At 38.9% G+C, this 27201-nt stretch overlaps 1 protein-coding gene across 1 annotated transcript in view; it reads right to left on the bottom strand.

Annotated features, from left to right (window-relative positions):
- NIBAN1 (niban apoptosis regulator 1) overlaps positions 1 to 27201 on the bottom strand; it is a 185924-nt gene that overhangs the window by 101548 nt on the left and 57175 nt on the right. The window contains exons 2-3 of the mRNA XM_006060514.4: positions 7284 to 7414; positions 3096 to 3227 (exon numbers count right to left, since the gene is read on the bottom strand). Coding sequence (XP_006060576.2) covers positions 3096 to 3227; positions 7284 to 7414 — 263 coding nt within the window. The remainder of the gene's footprint in view (positions 1 to 3095; positions 3228 to 7283; positions 7415 to 27201) is intronic.

Genomic DNA, 27201 nt, shown 5'->3' with positions numbered 1-27201 from the left:
CGCTTCAGTTGTGTCCGACTCTGTGCGACCCCATAGACGGCAGCCCAATAGGCTCCCCCATCCCTGGGATTCTCCAGGCAAGAATAGTGGAGTGGGTTGCCATTTCCTTCTCCAATGCATGAAAGTGAAAAGTGAAAGTGAAGTCGCTCAGTCATGTCGGACTCCTAGCGACCCTATGGACTGCAGCCTACCAGGCTCCTCCATCTATGGGATTTTCCAGGCAGGAGTACTGGAGTGGGGTGCCATTGCCTTCTCCAAAATGGTTTAGGATGGAATTATAATATCATGACATCTGAACAATTCTGGTCAGCAGGCAAAACGCTCTGCTGTTTGGGAAACATAACAGAATTGCAAAGCATCATGAAAGCAGTGAAGTAGTTGGTTAAACATATACTCATGGAGACATACAGATAAGATAAAATATAAGTATGTGCTCTGATGGGAGGGCATAAGTCAAGGGAAAATTGTGAGACTAACAAGCTACAACCAAGTTGAGAACTGAAACCATAAAACTGTGGGACCTAAAGTCTGGCATGGTGGTTCTCTTGGGAATACCTAAAATAATGTTAATAACGGCTACAAAATCAGAGTAGCAATAACATATTCTGCATCAATAAGATAGTGGTTGAAGAAACCCAAACAAAACAAACTCCTGTGTGTCTAAGAAGGCTGTTTTCATTTTTGTAAGAACCACTAATCAACTGCTCAAGCATATCAGGACCCACAGCAAAAGAGAGAAGATTTGAAAACGGCGTGATGTGGAGAAAGTTTAAGAACAGTTTGATTCAGACTGGCCTCAAATCTGAACTGTGTTATCTAATCTAGGTTTTTAAAAACATTATATGTTATATTATTTAACTCTCAAAACAGCATTGTGAATTAGACATTATCTCCATTTTATCAATGAGAAAAGTGAAACTCAAAGAGGTTAAATAACTTGTCAATGACCCAGTGGTGAGAAGGTGATGAAATCCAGCCCCAGGAAGCAGGAACTGAGAATGAAAATAAGAATGCTCATTTTTTTTTCCTGTTCAATTACCAGCCAAAACTGGATTCTTGATAAAAGAATTGGTAATTTATAGATATTTAATTTATAACTTTTAGGTGTAAGCTTTTTTTTTTTTTTTTTTTTTGGCTGTACTGTGTGACATACAGGATCTTAGTTTCCTGAACAGGGATTGAACCCATGGCCCCTGCAGTCCTACGGTGGAAGCCTGGAGTCCTAACCACTGGACCGCTCAGGAGTTCCATCTTAGGTGTAATTAAAAAAAAAATCCTTTTGTAATTAATAAACAGGATATCATTAAAACTTTGAGGGACTATGGCACACTGCATGGGCATTTTTTCCAAGTTAAAAAAAAATTTGGTTATTACCAAACTCAGTGACCATATCTTAGCAACCAGAACAAGTTCACTTGAAAATGATGAGCAAAGCAAAGAAAGCAATATAGTTCATAAACTGTAAGCTAAGGGAGCAAGTTTTAACCTTAAAATGAAAAAGGGAAAAAAAACAAAATTTGATTCAAAATGAAACTTCAGTTAGTGCCAAATGTGATGAAAACCTTAATAAATACAAGAGTGAGTTCATGAGTGTTTCCTCCACATCAGCTAGTTGTCATACCAACAACTGGTCTATATTGGGCTCTGCTAGCACTTGGCCATACGCTAAGGGCTTCAGTGCGTTCATGTGTTTATCCTCACAACAACATCATGATGAAAGAATCATGCTTACCACTTTACAGATGAGAAAACTGAGGTTCACGGAGATTAATAACTTATGCAAGGACACATATATCTAGAAACTGGTAAAGGTGTGGTTCAAAGTGCAAAATATTAACCATTACACTGCACTGCCTCTTCTTAAGCTTCCCTGAGAGGATGATGTAGTGGGACACATGAACTATAAAGTGATTTGTTGTAATTATCATTATTATTTGCACTGTTGATCATTTGCTTCAAAGAGCAAATCAAATGTTGAATAAAATCCTAAAATAGAGAAACCAAAGAAGCTATTTACTTAATGAAGGTTAGAAAGAGTAAGACTACTCAAGAAAGCAGTATGAGTATGCCTGGGAAGTGGCATAATACGTCTGCATTCTACGTTATTTCTGTTTTCCATCAGAAATGGGAAGGAAACATATTGTCAGCCTGAAGCCCCTTCCTAACGGTTTAGCATCAGAGGTGATTACTCAAGAGTATCTGTAGAGGATGTCTTGACTAGTTTTGAACTTAGAGTCAAGAAAGTAGAATTTTAAATTGGTTACTGTCTTTAATCCATAAATAGTCACTATTCATTTCAAAGGGAACTTGAGAATCTATTGACTGACTCTCTGACTATGTGTACTGTATGAGATCTAGAAGGAATCAGTGGGATCACTCAGCCTCACACTCTAGTTTAATGGAGGCCAGAGCTCAACTTTAGTTTTCCAAATTCTCTGCCCAGTGTTCTTTAATCTATACCACATTACCACCCTTGATGGGGAAAGACATGGGAGCCAATAAAATCTGAGGTCCTCTCAGGTGCTAGGCACTTTACATAAGTTACCTCGCTTTCTCCACATTTTACAAACAAGGAAAAGAATGAGATAAGCAGGGAAAAGCTAATGAAAAAAGTCTGTAAGTATAAATGGAATAAAGTGTGTGAAATGTTCTGAATTTTTAGGAACCCATACAAATCCAAACACAATCTTAATAAATAATTCTTCAGTGACATAGGAGGCTTAAGACTGGGAAGACGCAGAGACACAGAGCAGAGAGGGAGAGCTGTCGGAGGTGGCTGGGACAGTCCTCGAAGCCCAGTGATTATAGGGAAAGGTTCCTGCACTGGTCACTCAGTAGAACCTTCCATGTTCACACTCAGTGGTAATTACTTGTTCAAAGTCTATCTTGCCCGCCAGACTGCAAGCATCTGTGTGCTCTACAGCTATACACCTAGAACCTACTATAACCCACAGTAAGGATCTGTTGACGGAAATGAATACCTGAATCCGTTAGTGCTCATTGAATCAGTCAGTCTCAAGGAATAGGGCATGCCAATCGACCCAGACAACATTTAAGAGCGCTGCAAGAGCCAGCAGCAACGAGGAATGTCTTACCTCTCTGTTCTCGTAGCTTTCCACAGCAAAGTCATTTTTAACCACAACGTATCTCTCTCTCCATTTCTTTATGTCTTCAGCAAACTGTAACAGTTCTCCTTCATACAAAACAGTTCCAGGCTCCAGCGGCGGCTTAAAGAAGATGAATACAATTAACCATGACGACAAAAGAGGGCATATATCCACTGTCTATTCATGGTATTTCAAGGAATATTTTTGGAAACTATCTTGTGCTTAGATACTCAGGAAATTGTTTCCCCCACTTCCCTCCACATTTCCCATTCCTACTTCTCCTGACCAAATGCAAATATTTGTCTTCTTGATAACTTTGTAATCTGCATTCCCTCCATTATCCTCCAAGAACAGAAGCAAATGGGAGAAGGGATTATAGTAGCAAGGTTATGCCTTGCATATGTGTGGTACTTAATAAATTCTTCATACACTCTGTGGAAGAGAGGGAGACAGGTGGTTAGCTGTAAGTTGTGAACATCTATCCCAGCATCCTGAATATGCCTCAGGGTTAATTCCTGAAAACACAGGGGCGTTCACAGGCTGTTCCCCTATTTGTCAACCTTCAGTGGCTGCCTCAATAGTTTGTGCTCAGGGGTTTTCCCAAATGCAAAGCTCTGGGGACCCAGGCTATAAAACTTCACCTACCTCCAAGCTCCTCAAAGAGATCATGCTTGCTCTCTGGTTAAAGAACAAGCAGGCAAGGCAGCAAACCTTCATTCTACTTCTTCAATTTAAAGGGTTTTTTAAAATTTTTATTTATTTTTTATTATATATATATTTTTTATTTTAATTGGAGGCTAATAACTTTACAATATTGTATTGGTTTTGCCATACATCAACATGAATCCGCCATGGTGGATTTTGCATTAATTATACTGGTGATTGGAGAAGGCAATGGCACCCCACTCCAGTACTCTTGCCTGGAAAATCCCATGGACGGAGGAGCCTGGTAGGCTGCAGACCATGGGGTCACGAAGAGTGGGACACAACTGAGCGACTTCACTTTCACTTTTCCCTTTCATGCATTGGAGAAGGAAATGGCAATCCACTCCAGTATTCTTGCCTGGAGAATCCCAGGGACGGGGTAGCCTGGTGGGCCGCCATCTATGGGGTTGCACAGAGTCGGACACGACTGAAGTGACTTAGCAGCATGCTGGTGATTAGGGAAGTCCCCGTTAGGTTCCTAGACAGGTCTCTATTGGGCTAACTGTGTAAGGGATAATTCTCATCCTGCCTCATGTATTATCTCAAAATATAGGAATGGGCCTCTTGTCTTTCATGTGTCACTGACTTTTTAAACTATAGTGCCTCTCTTTCTGACTTACTTCACTCTGTGAGACAGGCTCTGAGTTCATCCACCTCATTAGAACAGACTCAAATTCGTTCTTTCATGGAATCTAGAAAAATTGATGACCGGATTTTCAGGGAAGGAATGGAGACACAGATGTAGAGAATGGACTTGTGGACACAGTGGAGGAGGGAGAGAGTGGGACGAATGGAGAAAGTAGCACCGACATATATTCACTATCATGTGTAAAGGGGATCTTCCCGACCCAGGGATCGACCAGGTCGCCTGCACTGCAGGCAGATTCTTTACCATATGAGCCACCAGGGAAGCCCCATAAAACAGAGAGCTGGTGAGAAGTTGCTGTGTAACACAGGGAGCTCAACCTGGTGCTCTGTGATGACTTAGAGAGGAGGGATGAGGGGAAGGGGAGGAGGTTCAAGATGAACAGGATATATGTGTAATTATGGCTGATTCACATTGTTGTAAGGCAGAAACCAACACAACACTGTAAAGCAATTTTCCTCCAATTAAAACATGAATTAAGAAAGAGAAAAAACTGTAGTGCCTTTAACACAATATTGTAAGCCAACTATATCTTAATGAAAGAAAATCATAATCCCTTTAGAAATGTCTCTCCACTTTCAAGCAAAATTTACACGAAGCATACAGAAAAGATAGATATGCTCATCTTTTTAAAAATCCACTCAGGGATGAAATTTCTAAGGTAAATTTCAAGGTATTGAGACAGATGATGAAATACTCTCCTACCCGGACTCCTTAACATGTAAAAGAGGCCCTCACTCTCCTCTTTAAATGAGACTGAAACCATATATAAGCATAACTTTATAGTTGTTACGCACATCACTTCTTAAAACTGGGCCACTTAAATCAACTGATATGCTTGTTAAACATATGGGCTCACCCTAGATTTATTATATAAGAATCTCTGGGGATGTGGACCAGAATTTTCACTTTTATCAAACTCCCTAAATTTTTTCAATAACTGCTTTATGGCGATGACAATCAGTTATCTCTGCAAACCCATGCCACTAAATCTCTTGGTCAACTTGCAGCAGTATTGGACCCATTTATCATTCGTCCTTTCTTGAAATCCCTTCTTTATTTGTCTCAGGCACATTGCACTTCCCTGATTTTTTTTTTTCCTACTCCACAGGCTATTTTTTTTCAGTCCATCTTGCTGGAATCTTCTCCTTTTTCTGATCTCCAAATGTTGAAGGGGCCAGAACTTGGTCATGGAACCTCTCCTATTCTGTTTACACTTTCCCTTGATTATGTCCCATGACTTTAATAGCAGTTAGGAGCTAAGAAATCCCAAATTTCTATTCTCTAGCCTCAACCTCTCCACTGAGCTCCAGATCAGAGCATTTAACTATCTATTTCAATATTTCCACAGGTGCATGTCAAATAAGTATCTTAAACATAACATGGACAAAAGTGAACTTAGGATCCCCGTTCACCTCTGAGTCTCCTGAGTAAAAGACAGGTCTAACTGCTTATTTGCTCAGGCTGAAAGCTGTCATCACTAATTTCTCTCTTCTTCTGTTCTCTCAGATCCAACCCATCCGCAAGTTCAGTCAGCTCTGACTTGGAGTCTTCTCACAACAACTTCCATCACCACCCTAGTCCAATTTGCCATCATCCTTCTCTTGGACTGCTACAGTGTCTTTCTTGCCAGTTTCCAGTTCCCTCTCATGTCCCGCCCTGTAGTCTATTCTCTAGAGAAAACCCAGAGAGATCACTTAAAGTTATAAGTCACTCTGTATTCCATACCCTCCAATAACTTCCCACCACACTTAAAATAAAAACCTTTATTGTGGTCTATGGTCCTATATGATCTGGCTTCTATTAGTCACTCTGTATTCCTTTTTCAACTCTCCTCCCTTGCTCACATGGCTCTCAAGACACCAGCCTTCCTGCTGCGCTTTTAACTGCAGCAAAATCTTTGCAATTTTGTTCCATGTGCTTGGAGCACTCTTTCCACAGATACTCACACAGCCTATTCTTTTATTTCACTCTAGTTTCTGCTCAAATGTCATCTCCACAAAAGGCTTCTCCGAAATATTCATGACTCCTGCTTTGTTTTACTTGATAGCATTTCTTATTACCTGATATCACCTGATATTCATTTATTTATTGTCTTTCTTCTATTTGAATATTAACAGGAAAGCAGAAAATCTGTCTTGTTCTCCAGTACTTAGGATAGGGCCTGGCGAGCAAGCATGCATGCCAAGTTGCTTCAGTCATGTCTGATTCTTTGCAAACCTATGGACTCTAGCCTGCCAGGCTCTTCTGTCCATGAGATTCAGGCAAAAATACTGAAGTGGGCTGCCATGCCCTCTTCCAGGGCATCTTCCCAAACCCATGTCTCTTGTCTCCTGCAATGGCAGGCAGGCTCTTTACCACTAGCGCCACCTGGGAAGCCCCAGGGCCTGGCACATAGTATTAATAAATATGTGTTTAGGCTGTGGATAATTATAATAATGGAGCAAAGGAGAAATAAACTACAGTTTAGAAGATAAAAATCACATTTGATCAATGACCAAAATAAAAATGCCAGAAGTATGAGGCATTGAAATTATGACTTTTTTTGTACTGAACTTCATCAGAGCAAGTCAGATTTCCTGACATCAAAGCATCAGTGTGGGAAAAGATGATAAAATTGAAATCATGCTTGTTTTCTTTTTTATATGGATTGCACCATCAACAAGAAATCATATGTTCTAACTTCCAGGCAAATAGTTTTTTGAGCACGATTTGAGAACAGATTTTTTAAACTGTCACACCAATTATTGTTTATTTCAGAAACATCATGAGCTATAAACCATTCTTAGTGGGAGAAATATGGAAACCAAATGTCCATGGGTTACCTTGGTCTTCAAAAATTGTGATGTTGAATCTCTTTGCTGCTCTACTTCACTGCGTACGTGGTTGCAGAAAGCCACGGAGTACTGGCGACTGTAATAGGGACTGAAGTTTTTGATGGCTGCCTCAGTTTTCCCTGAAAAAATATGAAAATCAGAATTTAGAAATGTATCATCTGTCAGAGACTAGACACATATCTCCATAATTCTATAAATACCCCCTCAAGGTTCCCCACACCTCTGCTTTCTAGGGATTTGTTATTTCCCCACAGTGCCTGAGAACTTAGATACCTTTATCGATTCCTTCCTGCTGGCATCACCCTGAGTGACTTCAGGGTCCCCGAGGACCATCTATCCAATAACCAACTTGCTCCACTTTATATCAACAGCCCATTGTCATGACCACAAACTCAACCATCCTCCCAGTTCTTCTACAACCACCATTCTACCTCACCCTGTTCTCCCCATCACCTTGCTCTTCATTATCCTCTACTTTAAGTCATTCAACATCTCCTGCACAGCAATACCACAGTCCCAGGCTCCAACATTTCAGCTTTGGACACACATCACTCCATTTCTTTACCCCCCAGATCCTGAGGCTCCACTTCTAGTCCTGAGGATCCACAGCCCTGGATAAAATCAACAAACTATTTCTTCTAGTTTTGCCCCTATGTCTCTGGTCTAAAAGTTTTTTTGTGATTCAAAGAATTATATAATTACCATGGGGCAACTTTTGGCTTAGGAATCTTGAGACCTGAATTCTGGTCCCAATTCTAGAAGACAGAGAAGTGAACCAGCTGTATGACCGTGGGTGTCACTCATTCTCTCTGGGCTCCAGTGTCGTAACTATAAGAGAAGGTGCTCACTAGTCCACACTCTTCTTGGAATCTATGTGACAGTGAAATATAACCATGGAAGTACAGCTGTCTGAAAACTAAGACTGATAACTACAATATGATCTCTCAGCACCAGAAGAAAATAAAGCTGAAGATTAATCATGTCGGGGGCCGGGGCAGGGGAGGTTGAGGACTGGAGATGGAGGGAGAGGGAGAGTTAGGCCCTGGAATGCTCTTGAGCTTTTCCAACCTGGGCAACCAAACTGCAGGAAAGGAGAAGGAAAAATAGGGGAGGAAGAACAAAGGAGCATTCTGAAGCAGATAAGAAATCCTCACAACCTTTCAAGCACTTCCCACTGAGAACAGAAATAAATACAGGTCCCACTGACTGTGCTTACCAGCTGTTAGTCCTTGGAATGAAATGTTAGTCTGAGAAAAGTAAATCTGATATAATATTCCAAAATATTTTAAAAGGCTTTCATGTGAACCTGGCATAGTTTTTGTTTTCAAATTTGATATTATAGTCAACAGAGAAATAGTAAAACATACAGGCAACATTTGTTTAGAGCTATTATGCATGTAAAATTTCAAAACTAAGTGAAGGGTTATAACCATGCAGATAAAGATACTCAATATGAGAACTATGAATCCACACTTGCCAATTTCTATGCCTATGGAATCAGGAATCATTGCCCCAAACACCCACAAGTGTATGAGTTGCTGTTGTTCAGTCGCTCAGTCAAGTCCAACTCTGTGACCCCATGACGGCAGCACACTAGACTCCCCTGTCCTTCACCATCTCCCGGAGCTGGCTCAAACTCATCCTCTCTATATGGAAAGTCCTTCTGTAGCCCAGGCATTTAGGTCTCATAATATATATGAGGTAAAGGGGAATTCTCACTTATTCCCTCAATAAAATGACATTTTCTGGTTGTATTCATGAGCTTTAATAATTACTACTTGAGTTGGTGATGGACAGGGAGGCCTGGCGTGCTGCGATTCATGGGGTTGCAAAGAGTCGGACACGACTGAGCGACTGATCTGATCTGATCTGAAGGTGCCTTGAGACCTACTAATAATAGGTTCTGTAGAAATGCAAATAAAAGCTCCTATAATTTCAATCAGGCATGCTTTTCCTTGCTCTGTGAGTTTATGGTATTACTATTAATCAGTATTTGCATAATACTCTCTTATGCTCAGGCTTTTAAGTATCTAATTGGTCATTATTTTATTAGCTTTTATGCAGTGCATAAGAAGGAAAATTCTATATACTTGTCTATAATTTCCTTGTATAGGCGTGGGGCATCTTTGAGAATTCCCACAATGAGGATGTCTCACCTCACTGAAACGTATAAATGAATAACAAAAGTTGGCCATTAGGTCCACGTAACCACTGTTTAGTCTAGCAGAACAGCTGGTTAATTTCTGATGCGAATTTTTGTATGCTTGCAAGCACTTGGATTTAAATAAAAGAAGATGGATGTCATTGTATGATGAGTTCTACAGAACCTTGAAACCTGATATCCTGCCACATCACCAAACCTCCCTCAAGGATATTCTGTTTCTACTGAGATGCTACAATGTCTCTGATCCCTTCCAACACAGGAGAAAAACACTTCTGCAACTTGAATATCTGCATATGGTGCAATCCACACAGCAGTGACCAAGGAGGGAGTACTCATAAAAAGGGATCACAGCTTTTGAGGGTAATTAACCTATTGACTGTTTCCACATGTGAACAAAACAGCTAATAACATCACAAATTCTAGAAGGAAAATAACTTAAAAGCTATTCCCAAAATGTATCTAGATTTTAGATTCAGCTGATCTAAACCCAAATAAAAGAATGCCTGGTGTAGGGATCTTGACAATTTGAGAAAAGCCTCGAGTTGGGGCAAAATAACACTGTAGTTAGGATGGATTCTGGAGTTAGATAAGGGATGAATCGTATCTCTGCTACTTACGAGTAGTAAGACTTCACACCAGTTTCTTCCCCTCATATAAAATGAAGCCAGTAAGAGTAACATTCTCATGAATTAAGGTGTTATATTACTCAACCATTAAACATGAAATATTGCCATTTGTAAGAATGCGTATGGAGCTAGAGAATATCATGCTTAATGAAATGTCAGGCTGACAAATACTGTATGATACCACTTATATGTGGAATCTAAAAAGTAACACAGATGAATGTATATGCAACACAGAAATAGACTCAGAGACATAAAACACAAGCTTGTGGTTGTCAAAGGAGAGAGGGAAAGGGAAATGACAAATTAGGGGTATGGAATTAATAGATACAAACCACTATATGTAAAATAGATAAGCAACAAGGATATACTGTATAGCAGAGTGAATTACACCCATTATCTTATAATAACCTATAATGGAATATAATCTGCAAAAATACTGAATCACTTTAAAACTGCACACCTGAAACTAATACAGCATTGTAAATTAACTATACTTCGATTAAAAACAAGAGTAACAGTCTCACAGTGTGGTCATAACTACATGAAATAACTCAGTAAAGTGCTCAGCACTGCATTTGGCACATAGAAAGTGCTCAGTAATCCCTAGTAATTAAACTGATGAAGAACTCAAGCTAACCACCCAGGGAAGGTCCTTAAGCTGAACCAAGGAATGAAGTCAAAAGCAAGTTGTCTACTGTTAACTCTTTAACTAGGACCTGCCCTGTTGCTTACAAAACCACTATCCTACTCACTGAAAGCTCAGGACAAACATAACCTACATTTTCACAGATGTTTCAGGAATGCTTACTAGCATGTAAGAGGCTCTCAGTGCAACATGAATTAAAACCAAATAAATCAAACATTAGCCTTAATGAGCCAAAGTGAAAAGGCAAGTTAGTATATGTATTACATTGAGTTCCCCACTCTGACCCTAAATTTTTAAAATCGAAATATAGTTTATTTACAATGTCAATTATTGCTGTACAGAAAAGTGATTCAGTTATGCATATACTGTTGTTGGGCTGTTCAGTCACTAAGTCATGTCCAACTTTTTGTAACCTCATGGACTGCAGCATGCTGGGCTTCCCAGTTCTTCACTATCTTCTGGAGTTTGCTCAAATTCATGTCCATTGAGTCACTAATGCTATCCAGCCATCTCATCCTCTGCCACCTTCTTCACTTTTTGCCTTCAATCTTTCCCAGCATCAGGGTCTTTTCCAATGAGCTGGCTCTTGACATCAGGTGGCCACAGTACTGGAGCTTCAACTTCAGCATCAGTCCTTTCAGTGAATGTTCAGGACTGATTTCACTTAGGACTGACCAGTGTGATCTCCTTCCTGTCCAAGGGACTCTCAAGAGTCCTCTCCATCACCACAACTGGAAAGCATCAATTCTTTGGTGCTCAGCCTTCTTTATGTCCAACTCTCACTTCTGTACATGACTACTGGAAAAACCATAGCTCTGACTATATGGGCCTTTGTCGGCAAAGTGATGTCTTTGTTTTTTAATACACTGTCTAGGTTTGTCATAGCTTTCCTTCCAAGGAGCATCTTTTAATTTCATGGCTGCATACATTCTTTTTATTATTCTTTTCCATTATGGTTTATCATAGGATATTGAACATAGTTCTCTATGCCATACAGTAGGACCTTATAGCTTATTCATTCCATATATAAAAGCCTACACCTATTAACCCCGACCTCCCACTCCATCCCTTTCCCAAGCACCTTCCCCTTGGCAACCACCAATCAGTACTCTATGTCTGTGATTCTGCTTCTGTTTCATAAATAGGTTCACTTTTCTTATTTTAGATTTCACATATAACTGATATTGTATGCTATTTGTCTTCCTCTTTCTGATTTATTTCACCTAGCATGATAATCTCTAGGTCCATCCATTTTGCAGCAAATGACATTATTTCATTCTTTTTAATGGCTGAGTAATACTCCATTGTATAGCCATACTGTATTTTTATCCATTCATCTGTCAATGGACCCACAGTGGCTACACTAACTTATATTCCCACCAACAGTATATAGGAGGGTTCTCTTTCTCTCCACATCCTCTCAAGCATTTTTTATCTGTAGACTGTTTAACCATGGTCATTCTGACTGGTGTGAGGTGGTACCTGTTTGTAGTTTTAATTTGCATTTCTCTAATAATTAGAGAAATGTTGAGTATCTTCATGTGTCTATTGGCCATCTGTATGTTTTCTTTAGAGAAATGCTTATTTAGGTCTTCTGCCCATTTTGGGGTAGGACTGTCTGTTTTCTCATTGTTGAATTGTATGAGCTATTTGTATATTTTGGAAATTAAACACTTGTCAGTTGCATCATTTGAAATATTTTCTCCCATTCTGTAGGTTGTCTTTTTGCTTTGTTTATGGTTTCCTTTGCTGTGCAAAGGTTTGCAACTTTGATTAGGTCCCATTTGTTTATTTTTGTTTTTATTTGTATTGCTTTGGGGCTTCCCAGGTGGCACAGTGGTAAAGAATCTGCCTGCTAATGCAGGAGACGCAAGAGACACTGGTTCAATCCCTGGGTCCAGAAGATCCCCTGGAGAAGGAATTAGCAACCCACTCCAGTATTCTTGCCTAGGAAATTCCATGGACAGAGGAGCCTAGTGGGCTATAGTCCATGGGCTTGCAGAGTCGGATACAACTGAGCAACTGAGAGCAGTGCGGGAGACTGTCCTAAGAAAACATTGGTATGATTTATGTCAGAGAATGTTTTGCCCATGTTCTCTTCTAGTAGTTTTATGGTATCATGTCTTATGTTTAAGTCTTCAGCCATTTTGAGTTTTATTTTTGTGAATGGTGAGAGGGTGTGTTCTAACTCCATTGATTTACATGCAGCAGTCCAATTTTCCCAGCACCACCTGATGAAGAAACTGTCTTTTCCCTAGTGTATATTCTTGCCTCCTTTGTCAAAAATTAATTGACCATAGGTGTGTGGGTTTCTTTCTGGACTCTCTATTCTGCTCCGTTGATTCATTTGTCTGTTTTTATTCTAATACCACACTGTTTTGATTACTGTAGCTTAGTAGTATTTTCTGAAGTCTGGGAGGGTTATGCCTCCTGATTTGTTCTTTTTTTCCTAGGGATTGCCTTGGCAATTCTGGGTCTTTTATGGTTCCATATGAATTTTAGGATTATTTCTTCTAGTTCTGTGAAAAATGTGTGAGCCTCAATTTTGTCACTTATAAAATGGGGATTATAAGACACTCATTTTCACAGTGCCTTATAAGTATTCAATGGGATATTCTTCAGGTTAAAAAGTACCTAGAGCAGTATCAGACACTTTAGATACTCAATAAATTTTGACTATTATTACTATTATTTAATATCCCACCATAAGGGCATTCAAATAAGTGGATCAGCCCACAGGCACCACATAAAATAATCTCTGCTTAACCCAGCTTGTTTCCACAGTTCTCAAGATTCTTAAGTATTGTATTACCTTCCTCTCCACCCTCTGCAATTTAGTATCATATTCTCTTGCCTAAATTGTTTTTGAAACACACTGCCAGGTATTTCTCTAAAAGGAAGTTACTCAATAATATAAAGACTAGAACCACAAAGGGCTTCTTCCACATTTTCTTGTACCAGCATTTTGGGCACAGGCATATTTCTTCTAATCCTACTTAAGTATTACAGCCTGTACTGGGCCTTGGGCTGGTGCAATTTACTTGACCAGGCTGGTCTTAATACCCTTCAGGGTAATCATCACTGAAGTTAAAAGAAACCTCCATGAGAGCTCTGTCCACAACACTTAGCTTCAGTTCAACTTTGTAAAAATAAGAAAAGTATCTTCTGGCCCTTTTAAAAGCATCTGAATTCACACAGGTTCAAAACTCAGCACTATTATTTGATTCCTTTTCCCTTGCACCCATATTTAGTCATCAGATCTTGTCACTTCTACTTTCATAACATTTCTTGAATCCACCTCCTTTACCCCATCCCAACCACCACACCGTCAATCAAGTCTTTATTATATTGCAAAAAACAATGTACAAGTGTCTTAATCTGCCCTATCTCAAGATTCCAGCATAGCAAAAAACAAAACAGACAGACAAAAAAACTTTTGTAGCTCTTAGTTCTAAAAGAGGAACAAAGAAGTCAAAACCAGAGTGGGACGGGGGGAAATGCCACTGCTAATACATAGATCCTGGAGGATTACAGGAAATAGCCAAAGCTTGGTCCCTATTGCAAAGGCAAGATTCTGGGAAGTGGCCAGAATGAGTCTAGAGTCAATGGAACAGAACAGGAGAGGCTGAATCCTCTCTGGCCACCATGGTCCCATTCAAGAGAAAGCCCCGACACAAGTTGTCAAGGCCCAAATATTAAAGTAGGGAACTGTCCTTCAGAACCAAGTCTTGCCTTTAATTTTCCCAGGCAACTCTTTTGAAAGCCTTAAGGGGCACACCTCATAGTCATAGGCCATAATCCTCTCTATCCCGGCTTGACAAGTTTCATTTGACATGTTGTTGCAAGACCATGTTAATTCCTTCATAAAAACATTCAACAGTTCCCCATTGCCTAGAAGAGTAATCACCCAGACTGGCACCAAAGGCCCTGTGATCTGGCTCCAGCTCTCTTTTACTTCCCACCTCTCCTACTCAAACTAATGCTTCTCATCTCCAGTACATGGCCATGCCTTCACCCCTCCTTCTCCCTTACTCCAAGCCCAGGTGGGAATTCCAACCCAAGAAGAAAACTTTCCGGCTCTCCCCAGCTGGATACACTCACCTTCTTTTGTATTATCCGAAAAATACACCACTTTTGCTACAGCTGTTTAAATATAGCATATCTCTCCTCCAAGTATATACTTTTATTTGTGTACTCAGCAAATATTTGTTGAATGAATGAAAGAATAGCTAAGTAAATATTTGAGTAAAGTAAATTACAGTGCATCAGAATCATGAAATCTATGCCAGTACCCTAAGAAAGGAGTAAGGTGCAGTTCTCAGTTTGACTACTTATTATTAAAAGTATGTATCCTTACACAAGCTTCCTGGGTCAGGAAGGTAACCTGGAGTAGGAAATGGCTACCCATTCCAGCATTCTTGCTTAGGAAATCCCATGGACAGAGGAGCCTGGCAGGGCTCCATGGGATTGCAGAGTTGGACATGACTGAACACACACACGCATGCATGCACACATACACAAACACACACGTACTCTTACACAGCATGCAATCCGTGAGGGGCCCTCGGTTAGCCAGTAGCAACCTTTTCCAGTTGTTGGGTCTAGTCAATGGAGTAACAGAGGAAAAGGACATACCTGAAGAATTGCTGAAACAGAAAAGCAGAAGCAGGGGCAGGGGTAGGATTATGAAGATGTCAACACTGACCAGGAAAGTGTTGACGAGGAAGGTGATTAAAAAAAAGCTCAGACATGTCCCCTCCTGAAGAGGCCCGCAAGGCACTACCTGAGAAGTCTCAAGCAGCTGAGCAGCCTACACCATCTTTGTCTTGGATAAAATGACCGAAGAGAAAGATAGTGCTTATGACTTCAGTACAGATTATGTTTAATAAATCCTGTCCTTCTGTAAGGGTTTTTTTGTTGGTGGTGGTTTTTAACATTGTGAGCAGACTGCTGAGCTGTTCTCTATGTGTGATATACCAGTTTGTTAACAGTATCACATAAGCTATGTAAATTTTGTGAGTATGTATATAATGATTGTTGTTGTTCAGTCGCTCAGTTGTGTCCGACTCTTTGCAACCCCATGGACACCAGGCCTGCCTGTCCCTCACTATCTCCCAGAGTTTGCCCAAGTTCACATCCATTGAGTCAGTGATGCTATCCAACCACTTATATATAATGATATATTCATTATATCAGCCACATATAATGATATATTCATTTAAAAGAATAAAGCGACTTTTAAAAACTGCACTCTCATAGCATAATTCTTTTGTTTCAAATCTGGCTCTTATGGGTTAATTCTGTTTAAGCTTTTATATCAGTTTTGTCCCTGAAATTATATATGGGGAATTACGTGAAAACAAAAGCTTTTCTTGGTTTGTGTGTTTTTCTTGACCAGTTTATAGAAATGGGAAATATACAAGGGCCTAGATAAAACTTATATGAAGTCTGAAGAGCCTGACAGATTTGTATATATTCTCATTCTAGAAGGTTCTTTATCAACATTCTAGTCTTGAAGTAGTTTATCTCAACTCTATCCTTTATCAATAGCTTTCTTCCTTGATAGATATTGTTTCTTGTGGATTATTCCTAGTTCCTCCATCATTCCCAGGATCAAAACAACTATGGTATATTAAAATATCTTCTCTGAAATATTGATATTCCATCCTTTTTCAATTACTTTGAGAAAAGTAGCTCAGGAGTTACAGTAAGATATAGAAAACCCAAACATTACTTTTGCTATATCTCCTTCTTACCTTTTTTCAGTTATTTTTTAAATAGTTGAGATTATAACATTTTATATCTAGTTTTATTTACTTAACACTTCACCTTTGGTTTTTCCTGTATTACCCTCCCAAATCACAATTTTCAGTGTTACATTTCTATTGTTACTTGAAACAGAAAAATACAGAAATTAAAAAAAAAAAAGTTCCTTTGAACAAGGTGGCTGTTTCCTGGAAACTGAGGCAAATTCAGGAATGAGAAAAGGGTTAACTAGGCCTTTGGCACACTTTCGTATGACCTGTTGAGGTTTCAAGTGAAGATTAATTTGGGAGAATGAAAAAAGTCCCTCTGAAAATAAAATATTTTTAATATTTATAAAACAGAGTATAATAAATCTATTATTTGCCCCAGAGTTTCTCAGATTATAAAAGTTTAAAATACTAATGAATTATAACATATGCTTTAGTTTCAGGTTTCTAAGCACCATCACTTTGCACCGTAGGGGGAAGAAATCAGAAATCCCAATTCACAATGCAAGGTGCAAAAAGCTAATTACACAGAATAATGCCCAAGGACTTTCTCTTTCTTCTAGGAAATGCCTTAGAGAACTGGGATAAATTGGATTCTCCATAATGGAACTAAATGATGTTTTATCTTTTAAGCACATTTATTATTGGAACTTGAGTGGAAGGTTTTCTTAGACTCTAATACAAAAATTCTTCACGGGCAGCGTTGATGCCAGCAGGTCCCTGTATCCTACCTGGCAGAAACTCTACTCTGAGTTAGAAATGAGACACATAGACTAACTTAAGTTCTCTGTGATTTACTTCAGTTATTCAGAAGAGAAACACATATTTGCATTCTCAAGAGCTTACATTAAACATATGAGTCTTGCTAGGACCCTCCCCGGAGTATGGATAGAAAGCAGATATACTTAGGCACAACTAATAGAATAGTTTCCTCATTTCCAAAACTGACACTCATAGAAATTCTCAATTCTGAGTATACTTGCCCTTGGACTGTTAAAGACTTTCACTTTTTTTCCCTCCAATCCCTATTCTAAAAGCAGGCACCATATCTTTAATATGGCCACAAAGCTTAGCCCATTAAAGGCATTCAATGAATCCACAGGTATAAACAGATGCTGGATAAGGGGTCAGGCACCAACACCAGTTGGTGAGGCAGAAGTGAAAGCAGTATTTTCTACAAATGATCACAGCCACTGAACTAAATTAAGGTTTCCATGTGCACTGTATATGTAGTAGAACAATACTATTTAGTAGAACAATACTTCAACAGGTTAGTATGAGAGAAATGAGAGGGGCTATCTATGGGAGGAAAGTGAAAGTGAAGTCGCTCAGTCATGTCTGACTCTTTGCGACCTCATGGACTGTAGCCCACCAGGTTCCTCTGTCCATGGAATTTTTCAGGCAAGAATACTGGAGTGGGCTGCCATTTCCTTCTCCAGGGTATCTTTCTAACTCAGGGATTGAACCTGGATCTTCTGTATTGCAGGCAGATGCTTTACCATCTGAGCCACCATGGAAGCCCTTAATGCTACCATTTTAAAAGTTACAATCCCCCACTACCTTACTCTATGGAAAAATAAAAACCCTACTGTAGTCAGCTATTCCAGAGAATAGTTTTTCAGAACCTGTAGAATCTTAAGTCTGGTTTCCTCTTTTTTAGAGAAAGAAATCAATCATAGTGTTAGAAAAATAAATATATGCCCATACTTGTATGCACACATTTATTTTTTTTTTAATATAAATTTATTTATTTTAATTGGAGGTTAATTACTTTACAATATTGTATTGGTTTTGCCATACATCCACATGAATCCACCATGGGTGTACACGTGTTCCCCATCCTGAACCTCCCTCCCACCTACCTCCCCGTACCATCCCTCTGGGTCATCCCAGTGCACCAGCCCCAAGCATCCAGTATCCTGCATCGAACCTGGACTGGCGACTCACTTCGTATATGATATTATACATGTTTCAATGCCATTCTCCCAAATCTTCCCACCCTCTCCCTCTCCCACAGAGTCCAAAAGTCTGTTCTATACATCTGTGTCTCTTTTGCTGTCTCGCATACAGGGTTATTGTTACCATCTTTCTAAATTCCATATATATGCGTTAGTATACTGTATTGGTGTTTTTCTTTCTGGCTTACTTCACTCTGTATAATCGGCTCCAGTTTCATCCACTTCATTAGAACTGATTCAAATGTATTCTTTTTAATAGCTGAATAATACTCCATTGTGTATATGTACCACAGCTTTCTTATCCATTCGTCTGCTGATGGACATCTAGGTTGCTTCCATGTCCTGGCTATTATAAATAGTGCTGCGATGAACATTGGGGTACATGTGTCTCTTTCAATTCTGATTTCCTCGGTGTGTATGCCCAGTAGTGGGATTGCTGGGTCATAAGGCAGTTCTATTTCCAGTTTTTTAAGGAATCTCCACACTGTTCTCCATAGTGGCTGTACTAGTTTGCATTCCCACCAACAGTGTAAAGAGGGTTCCCTTTTCTCCACACCCTCTCCAGCATTTATTGCTTGTAGACTTTTGGATCGCAGCCATTCTGACTGGCATGAGATGGTACCTCATAGTGGTTTTGATTTGCATTTCTCTGATAATGAGTGATGTTGAGCATCTTTTCATGTGTTTGTTAGCGATCTGTATGTCTTCTTTGGAGAAATGTCTATTTAGTTCTTTGGCCCATTTTTTGATTGGGTCATTTATTTTTCTGGACTTGAGCTGCAGGAGTTGCTTGCATATTTTTGAGATTAGTTGTTCGTCAGTTGCTTCATTTGCTGTTATTCTCTCCCATTCTGAAGGCTGTCTTTTCACCTTGCTTATAGTTTCCTTTGTTGTGCAGAAGCTTTTAAGTTTAATTAGGTCCCATTTGTTTATTTTTGCTTTTATTTCCAATATTCTGGGAGGTGGGTCATAGAGGATCATGCTATGATTTATGTCGGAGAGTGTTTTGCGTATGTTCTCCTCTAGGAGTTTTATAGTTTCTGGTCTTACGTTTATTTCTTTAATCCATTTTGAGTTTATTTTTGTGTATGGTGTTAGAAAGTGTTCTAGTTTCATTCTTTTACAAGTGGTTGACCAGTTTTCCCAGCACCACTTGTGTAAGAGATTGTCTTTAATCCATTGTATACTCTTGCCTCCTTTGTCAAAGATAAGGTGTCCATAGGTGTGTGGATTTATCTCTGGGCTTTGTATTTTGTTCCATTGATCTATATTTCTGTCTTTGTGCCAGTACCATACTGTCTTGATGACTGGCACACATTTATTTTTAACCATAATTAGATGGATGATAACTTTAAATTTTCTTCCATTTCATTTGGGAAAAGCGCTTGGAAATTTTCCAGATTATTTTGCCATTACTTCACAACATGCCTCCAATTTCCTCATGACACATTTGATGAGAATGAATCTTGTTTATTTTGCCACATCTCTAAACTATCTAATCTCCCCTAAGGAAGTTGCAGATTGGCTATTTTTTTTTTTTAACAAAAAGGAGAGGAAAGAGTGTGAAAAAGAATTGTAAAATATCATGTATGAAACGAGTTGCCAGTCCAGGTTCAATGCACAATACTGGATGCTTGGGGCTAGTGCACTGGGACAACCCAGAGGGATGGTATGGGGAGGGAGGAGGGAGGAGGGTTCAGGATGGGGAACACATGTATACCTGTGGTGGATTCATTTCAATATTTGGCAAAACTAATACAATTTTGTAAAGTTTAAAAATAAAAAAAATTAAAAAAAAAAGAATATTAAGCCAATCTGACCTAGCAACTTTTTCAGAAAGCATCATAAAATTATGAATTTAGGAAGAATACTAATATTTCACCCATTAAACAACCTTGAAGAAAATATAAAACTAAAATGCAGAAACCAAAAAAATGAAAATTCCCTTTGCTCTTTTTGAGTCTAATTATGGTTATTAATTTTATGCACATATTTTATCAGAGTCTCTCAGATTATTCCCAAATCCTGAAAATAATATTTTCTTTGAGATTTCAACCATACAAATAAACACAGCATGCACATTAAAAGAAGTCAGGCCAGACTTTAACCAGGCAACAAGCTTAGGAATCACTAAGTGATTCCCCTTCCAGAAGGTTCTCTGGTGTCTTGTCCAGATTCTGGTTTTTTTCCTAACTATGTCCTTTATTTTTTAGTTTATTCCATTTTTCTTCTTCCTGGACAGAATGATTTTTGCCTGAAATGCCTTCTGCTACAGGTTTTACTTCTTCTCTTCAAGAATCTATGCCATTAATGTAAAAAAAGATGGTAGAAAACTATGTCTGAGACACAGATATGCTTGCGTTTTGTTAGTCTGAAAAGATAGGTAACAACAAGGAGTGGACTCTGCTAGAAAATTAAAGGTGGCATTGGTAGGTTTCAGAAAGTTCAGGAAAACTTTGCAAACTATTCAACATTTTCAACATTCATGATTTTTTGAAACTATTTACAAGGCAGATCAAGTACTCATTATGGAAAATTATTTTAGCATGTTCTTTCTTAACCTCACATGAATTTCAAAACTGCCAAAATGGTTCTGACTCCTGTCCACTTGATTCAGTCAAGCATTGGGTCCTCTGAACACAATTTTCTTGATGATAGCTCAAACACTTCCAATTTTGCTTTTTTGCCAACCTAACGATTGCCAGCCAGTGTATCAGTTAATCACTAAATTTGAAAATTCTTGAGTAATGTACACCAGTGAAAAATTAACTGAAAGCTATTGCATGTGATGTTCTAAAAACAGAAACAGAAAAACTCCACCAGAAACCCCAACAGTACTATTGAGACAGCACCAGGTTATATATTTTTAGTACTAGGTTATTTAAATCATCCATTTTTCTATGGGAATTGCTCTTCCATAAAGTGAGTTCTCATGGTGCTTAATAAACATGGTAAAACCTTATAAAATTAGTTCTGCTTGGAGGCCAAGCCTCACAGGTAATTTACTTGTTCTAAACTAGCTACCAAAGGGATGAAATATGACATAAAACTATAGAAAACTGAGACTACCTTTCACCCAACAAAAGGGATTTGAATTCATTTGGACAGTAGTACGGACATGCCAAGGTCAACCACATTTCAACTTCCATACATTGATGAAAAGACCAAAGGTTACAGACTTCTAGAGGTGGAAGGGATCATAACAGTCATTTCCAACCTTTTCCTATTTTCAGATCAAGAAATTAATTGACCCATGATCACAAAACTAGTAAGTAATAGCACACATGAAAATTTACAAAAATCTTTGTCAATGTTTTTAAGCAGAGTTTTTCTCTCTAATAATACTACACTGACTTTTATGGAGGAATTCAAGCATTTCATTTTGACTAATGGAGGAATATAAGTACTCTTTTGTAATAAAAACCACATTGTCATGAAGCTTTGTGAAATGATCTTAAATTGAGGTAAAAAGATGTTGTTATGGTTAATTTTATGTGTCAGCTTTAGTAGGCTGTGAGATGTCCAGGTATATGTTCAAACATCATTCAGGAGGGTGCCTTTGAGAGTGCTTCTGGATAAGGTATCTGTAAATACTAAACTGAGTGAACTGAGTCATGAACATTGTCCTCCCCAATGTAAGTAGGCCTCATCCATTCAGTTAAAGACCTGAATATAACAAAAAGGCTGAGTAAGAGGCAATTTCCTCCAGCCTGACGATCTTGAGCTGGGACACTGGTCTTTGCCAGCCCCTGGCCTTACATTCGGAGAAGGCAATGGCACCCAACTCCAGTACTCTTGCCTGGAAAATCCCATGGGCGGAGGAGCCTGGTAAGCTGCGGTCCATGGGGTCGCTAAGAGTCGGACACGACTGAGCGACTTCCCTTTCACTTTTCACTTTCATGCATTGGAGAAGGAAATGGCAACCCACTCCAGTGTTCTTGCCTGGAGAATCCCAAGGACGGGGAAGCCTGATGGGCTTTCGTCTATGGGGTCACACAGTCGGACACGACTGAAGCGACTTAGCAGCAGTAGCAACAGGCCTTACATTGAAACATCACCTCTTCCTGGCTCTCAAGGCTGACTTTCAGACTGGAGCTCCACCATCAGCTCTGGTTCTCTGACCTCAGACCTTGGGACCTGTCAGCTTCCAGAATCGCAGTGAGTCAAATTTCTTATTTAAAACATCTCTCCTGTCTCTCTCTCTCACCCTGACTAATATAGATATAATCAATTGAAATACATTACTGAGTCCCAGCACAATTATCAATTTATTTCATTTAATGTATATTAAACTGTTGGGTCAACATGTTAAAAGCAATGCAAATATCTAGGGCTTCAGTGTAATGAGTTCTTAATTTATCAGTAGAATCTGCATGCCAATGTGTTTCAGAATACTCTCTGAAATGCATGGAGTCTGTATTTAAAATATTCCCTTAAGTGATTTATGAAGGACAGTAAAAGCATTTGGCTCAGCTATATCCAATTGGCAGGAGTTGCCAGCCAGAAGGCAGAGATCCAGCAAAGCTCTGGGCACAGGGAAAACAAGTTGACCTTATCTGAGTACCCCTTAATCTCATTAAGGTGTTCCAATTAAGTGGTATCACTGTCTCAATTAAAGCTGCTGTCTCTGCTGGCTGATACCATACAGCTTCCTGGGAAATGCACTAATTAGGTAGATCTTCTTGTCTACTGACTAAGAATCTGTTTTGTACCAAATCAAGGTTAAAAGGTACTGCTATGGACCAACCCCATCATCCATAGGATATCTGAAATGTCCTCAACATAGTTTCTCTTGTTTCTCTTGTCTCTTCTCTATTTGTTGTTATTGTTTAGTTGCGTCAGATTCTTTGCGACCCCATGAACTGTAGCCCACCAGGCTCCTCTGACCATGGGATTTACTAGGCCTAATACTGGAATACTCACTGGAGTATCCACTCCAGTATTCTAGCCATCTTCTTCGCCACGGGATCTTCCCAACCGGGAATCGAACCCAAGTCTCCTGCATTGCAGGTGGATTCTTTACTGACTGAGCCACCAGGGAAGGCCCTAGTATCCCTACAAGAAAGCTGTTCTTTCCTGGGATGCAGGACCTTGACTAGACACCTCATATTGTGACTATCCTAGGCAGAAGCTCTGTTCCCACTCATTAGCATGGCATAATTCTTCATTTATTAAAGTCTTCTTTAATGTTCTTTGATAATATTTTGTCACTTTTATTCATAAAGTTTTTTGCACATCTTTATTAGATTTATTTCTAAATCCCAATTTCAAATAGACTTTTCTTGCTATTTAATGAATAGAATCTTTTTTCTCTTACATTTTCTAATTGGTTATTACTAGCTCAACTTTTATATGTTTGACCTATATCCAGGAACTTTTTTAAACTCTTAATTTATCTTTAAATTATCTTGGATTTTCTATATACTCAATCATATCCTCTGCCAAAAGTTTAAAAATTCTCATTCACACTTCACACACAGTTCACACTCTAAAGCTGATTAAATCCCAACATGAAGTCACATTTTAATTCTATGTGGGAATTAAATCAAATGAGCTATATCAGTTTAGAAAATGTTTTTATGCTCCTGCTCAACAGATCTGGAAAATATATGGATAGAGTAAATTTGCATTTTCACCCCACCTATAATTAGTTCATTATCAAATTAAAACTCTAAGATTTGTGATTCATTAAGAGTTCATTAAATTAGTGTTATTCAGTTTGAATCCCTGTACATTTTCTCAAAACTCTTCATTTTAAAATAATTTTTGTAGCCACTGCAATGTATTCTTTTCTTAATTAAAAGATCTAGGAAAATTCGGTATTGAAAGCAGTTTCCATGGAAATAGGTATTCAATACAATAGAAATATCAATACTACAGTATATAGTGCTTTCTCCTAATTTTTCTATTTTAATAGAATAATATGATATGGGGGGCTGGCAGACAATAGATGAAAACAAAATCTGAAATGCAGAATAACTTCAAAAAAATGGGGGTAGACATTGTGGTGCTAATGCCAAAGCAGGCTAAAGAGTAATTGCATTTTACACTTGCAATTGGCTCTCCAATGCAATCCAACAAATAATTAGCTCCTTTTACATTTAAGGTCTTTTCCAAGTTCAACAACTGTTAAAGTCAAGCAAGAGTCCATGAGGTCAAGGAGCATACAACCTAGAAAAAAGAAATGACAGGTGTTGTTGCTGTTATTGTTGTTTAGACGTTATGTCCAACTCTTGCGACTCCATGGACTGCAACCCACCATGCTCCTCTGTCCAAGGGATTTCCCAGCCAAGAATACCAGAGTAGGGGCTATTTCCTTCTCCATGAGCTGCTGCTGCTGCTAAGGAGCACCCATAGTTATATTCAAAAGACTATGACATAAGGCAATGAGGAGCATTAAAAGAAAAGCATCAAAAACATGGTTTCTAGCTTCATGAAGGAGGAATATTTGGTTGGACCCTTTAAGAGTTTTTAGGTTTTCAGTGAGTAGAGATGGTGAGAATTTATCAGCTACAGACTTTCCACTACCTTAGACACTATATGGAGGTGTAGGGCCCTACTGTTGTACAGCTAGATATCTCCCAAAATGAGACCCTTGAGCCTGGAGAGACCCATAGGAGGGTTTGCTCCACCCTCCTAAGTGCAGAAGGTATGATAGCAAGGTGCTGATGGAAGTGGACAGGAAGAGCTAAAGCCACGTTTCAAAGAAGTATACTAGCTCTAAGGAAATAATAATAGTTAGCATCCTAAACCCTTTATGTTATTGAATTGTATACCTATGTTATTAACTTTTAAACCTATTTTACAGATGTGGACATTAAAGCAGAGAAGAAATGCTTATAGTTCAGGAGAAAGTAGAAATTGAGTTGTTTTGAATCCTGCACATCTCAGAAATAGAATTCTAAGAATCAAAGGAATAATTCATGTGAAACACCTGGCAAAGTGCCTGGTACATTATAAGCCCTCAATAATTGGTAGCAAATATTTGAAGAAATGCCATTAAAAATTGTGAAATGGCTCTTCCAGCCCCTATTGGGAATCACTGACCTTGAATGATTTCTTTATCTTTCATTCATTTTATTTTTAATTGTGTTTAATTAAATAGGTAATATTCAAGTATTCAAGATGGGAAAGATTAAGGGCAAGAGGAAAAAGGGGGCGGTAGAGGATGAGATGGTTAGATAGCATCACCAACTCAATGGACATGAGTTTGAGCAAACTCCGGGAGGTAGCGAAGGATAAGGAAGCCTGGCATGCTGCAGTCCATGGGGTCTCAAAGAGTCAGACATAACTTAGCAACTGAACAATGAATGACAATATTCAAGTAGTTCAAAAACAAAATAAAAAGAGGTATACTTTGAGATATATTCCTCCCTCATTCCTCCCTCATGGACTCATTCTTGTCCATTCCATTTCTGCCTATCTCTTAAATGCAATAACTTTTACTAGTTTCTAATACATCTTTCCTGTGCATGTATGTATGTATATATTCTTATTTTTAACAATTTATTACACAAAGGTTATAAATATGCACTGTAGCATATTTATACACTGTTTTGAAACTTGCTTTTCATGTAACAGCATATACTGAAAACTTTTCAATACTAGTACACAGAAAGTGTCCTCATTCCTTTTTTAAACCTGTGCATGGGCTTTCCTGGAAGCTCAGATGGTAAAGAATCTGCCTGCAATGTGGGAGACCTGGGTTCCATCCCTGGGTTAGGAAGATCCCCTGGAGAAGGAAAAGGCTACCCACTCCAGTATTCTGGCCTGGAGAATTCCATCAACAGTGAAGCTTGGCAGGCTACAGCCCGTGGGGTCATGAAGAGTCAGACACGACTGAGCGACTAAGCACAGCACAGCACATGGTATTCCACTATATGGATGAACCAGTTGTTTAATTTGATGCTTCTTGAAGTGTGGGCCCTAAACCAGCCTCATCAGCATCACTTTAAAACTCGTTAGAAATGCAGATTTCAGGACCAGCCCAGACCTACTGAATTAGAAATTCTGGAGGTGGGGCTCAGCAATCTGTGTTTTGGAAAGTCCTCCAAGTAAATCTGATGCACAGTGAAGTTTAGAACCACCGGTTTATTCAGTCCTCTACTGTTGATACTTAGTTTCCTCTGTCTAGTATAAGGAACGTGCTAAAGAATTGTTGTATATGTGCCTTTTGTGCAAGAATGTATATCAGAGGCGGGGAGGTGGGAGGGAGGGTCAAGAGGGAGGGAATATCTGTATACCATGCCTGATTTGTGTTGATATATGGCAGAAACCAGCATGATATTGTAAAACAATTAACCTTCAATTAAAAATAAGTAAATTTTAAAGAAAGAATGTATATTAGAATGTACATGGTATAATCTCACAAAAGAAGAGTGGTAAATGGCAGTCATATATAACTGTGTTTCTACTTCCTCATTACTATTCAGGTGCATCATTTCTTTGCATCATTGCAGATTTTTGTTGGCCAGCTGGTAACTAAGCTAACAGTTATAACATTGTTTCTACAACAAGAAAAAAAAATCCAAATCATTTCCTAAATCCAAATCACTGACTTATAATTGAAGCATGTGAGTACATGAAGCACTGTCTAGATATGAGAAGAGAAACTGTTACTTCCACTTGGCAAAAGGGAAACATTTTAAAAGGAGATTCTATCTTGGATAAGATGGACTTCTGTGGTTGACTGAATGTAGATCAGAGGTGGACTGCTCCCATGGATGCAGAGTTGACTTATTGTGCAATCATAGTAGGCT

This window comes from Bubalus bubalis, chromosome 5 (genome assembly GCF_019923935.1).
Source record: "Bubalus bubalis isolate 160015118507 breed Murrah chromosome 5, NDDB_SH_1, whole genome shotgun sequence".
Taxonomy (NCBI): domain Eukaryota; kingdom Metazoa; phylum Chordata; class Mammalia; order Artiodactyla; family Bovidae; genus Bubalus; species Bubalus bubalis.
This window is presented reverse-complemented; position numbering and strand designations above follow the sequence as displayed.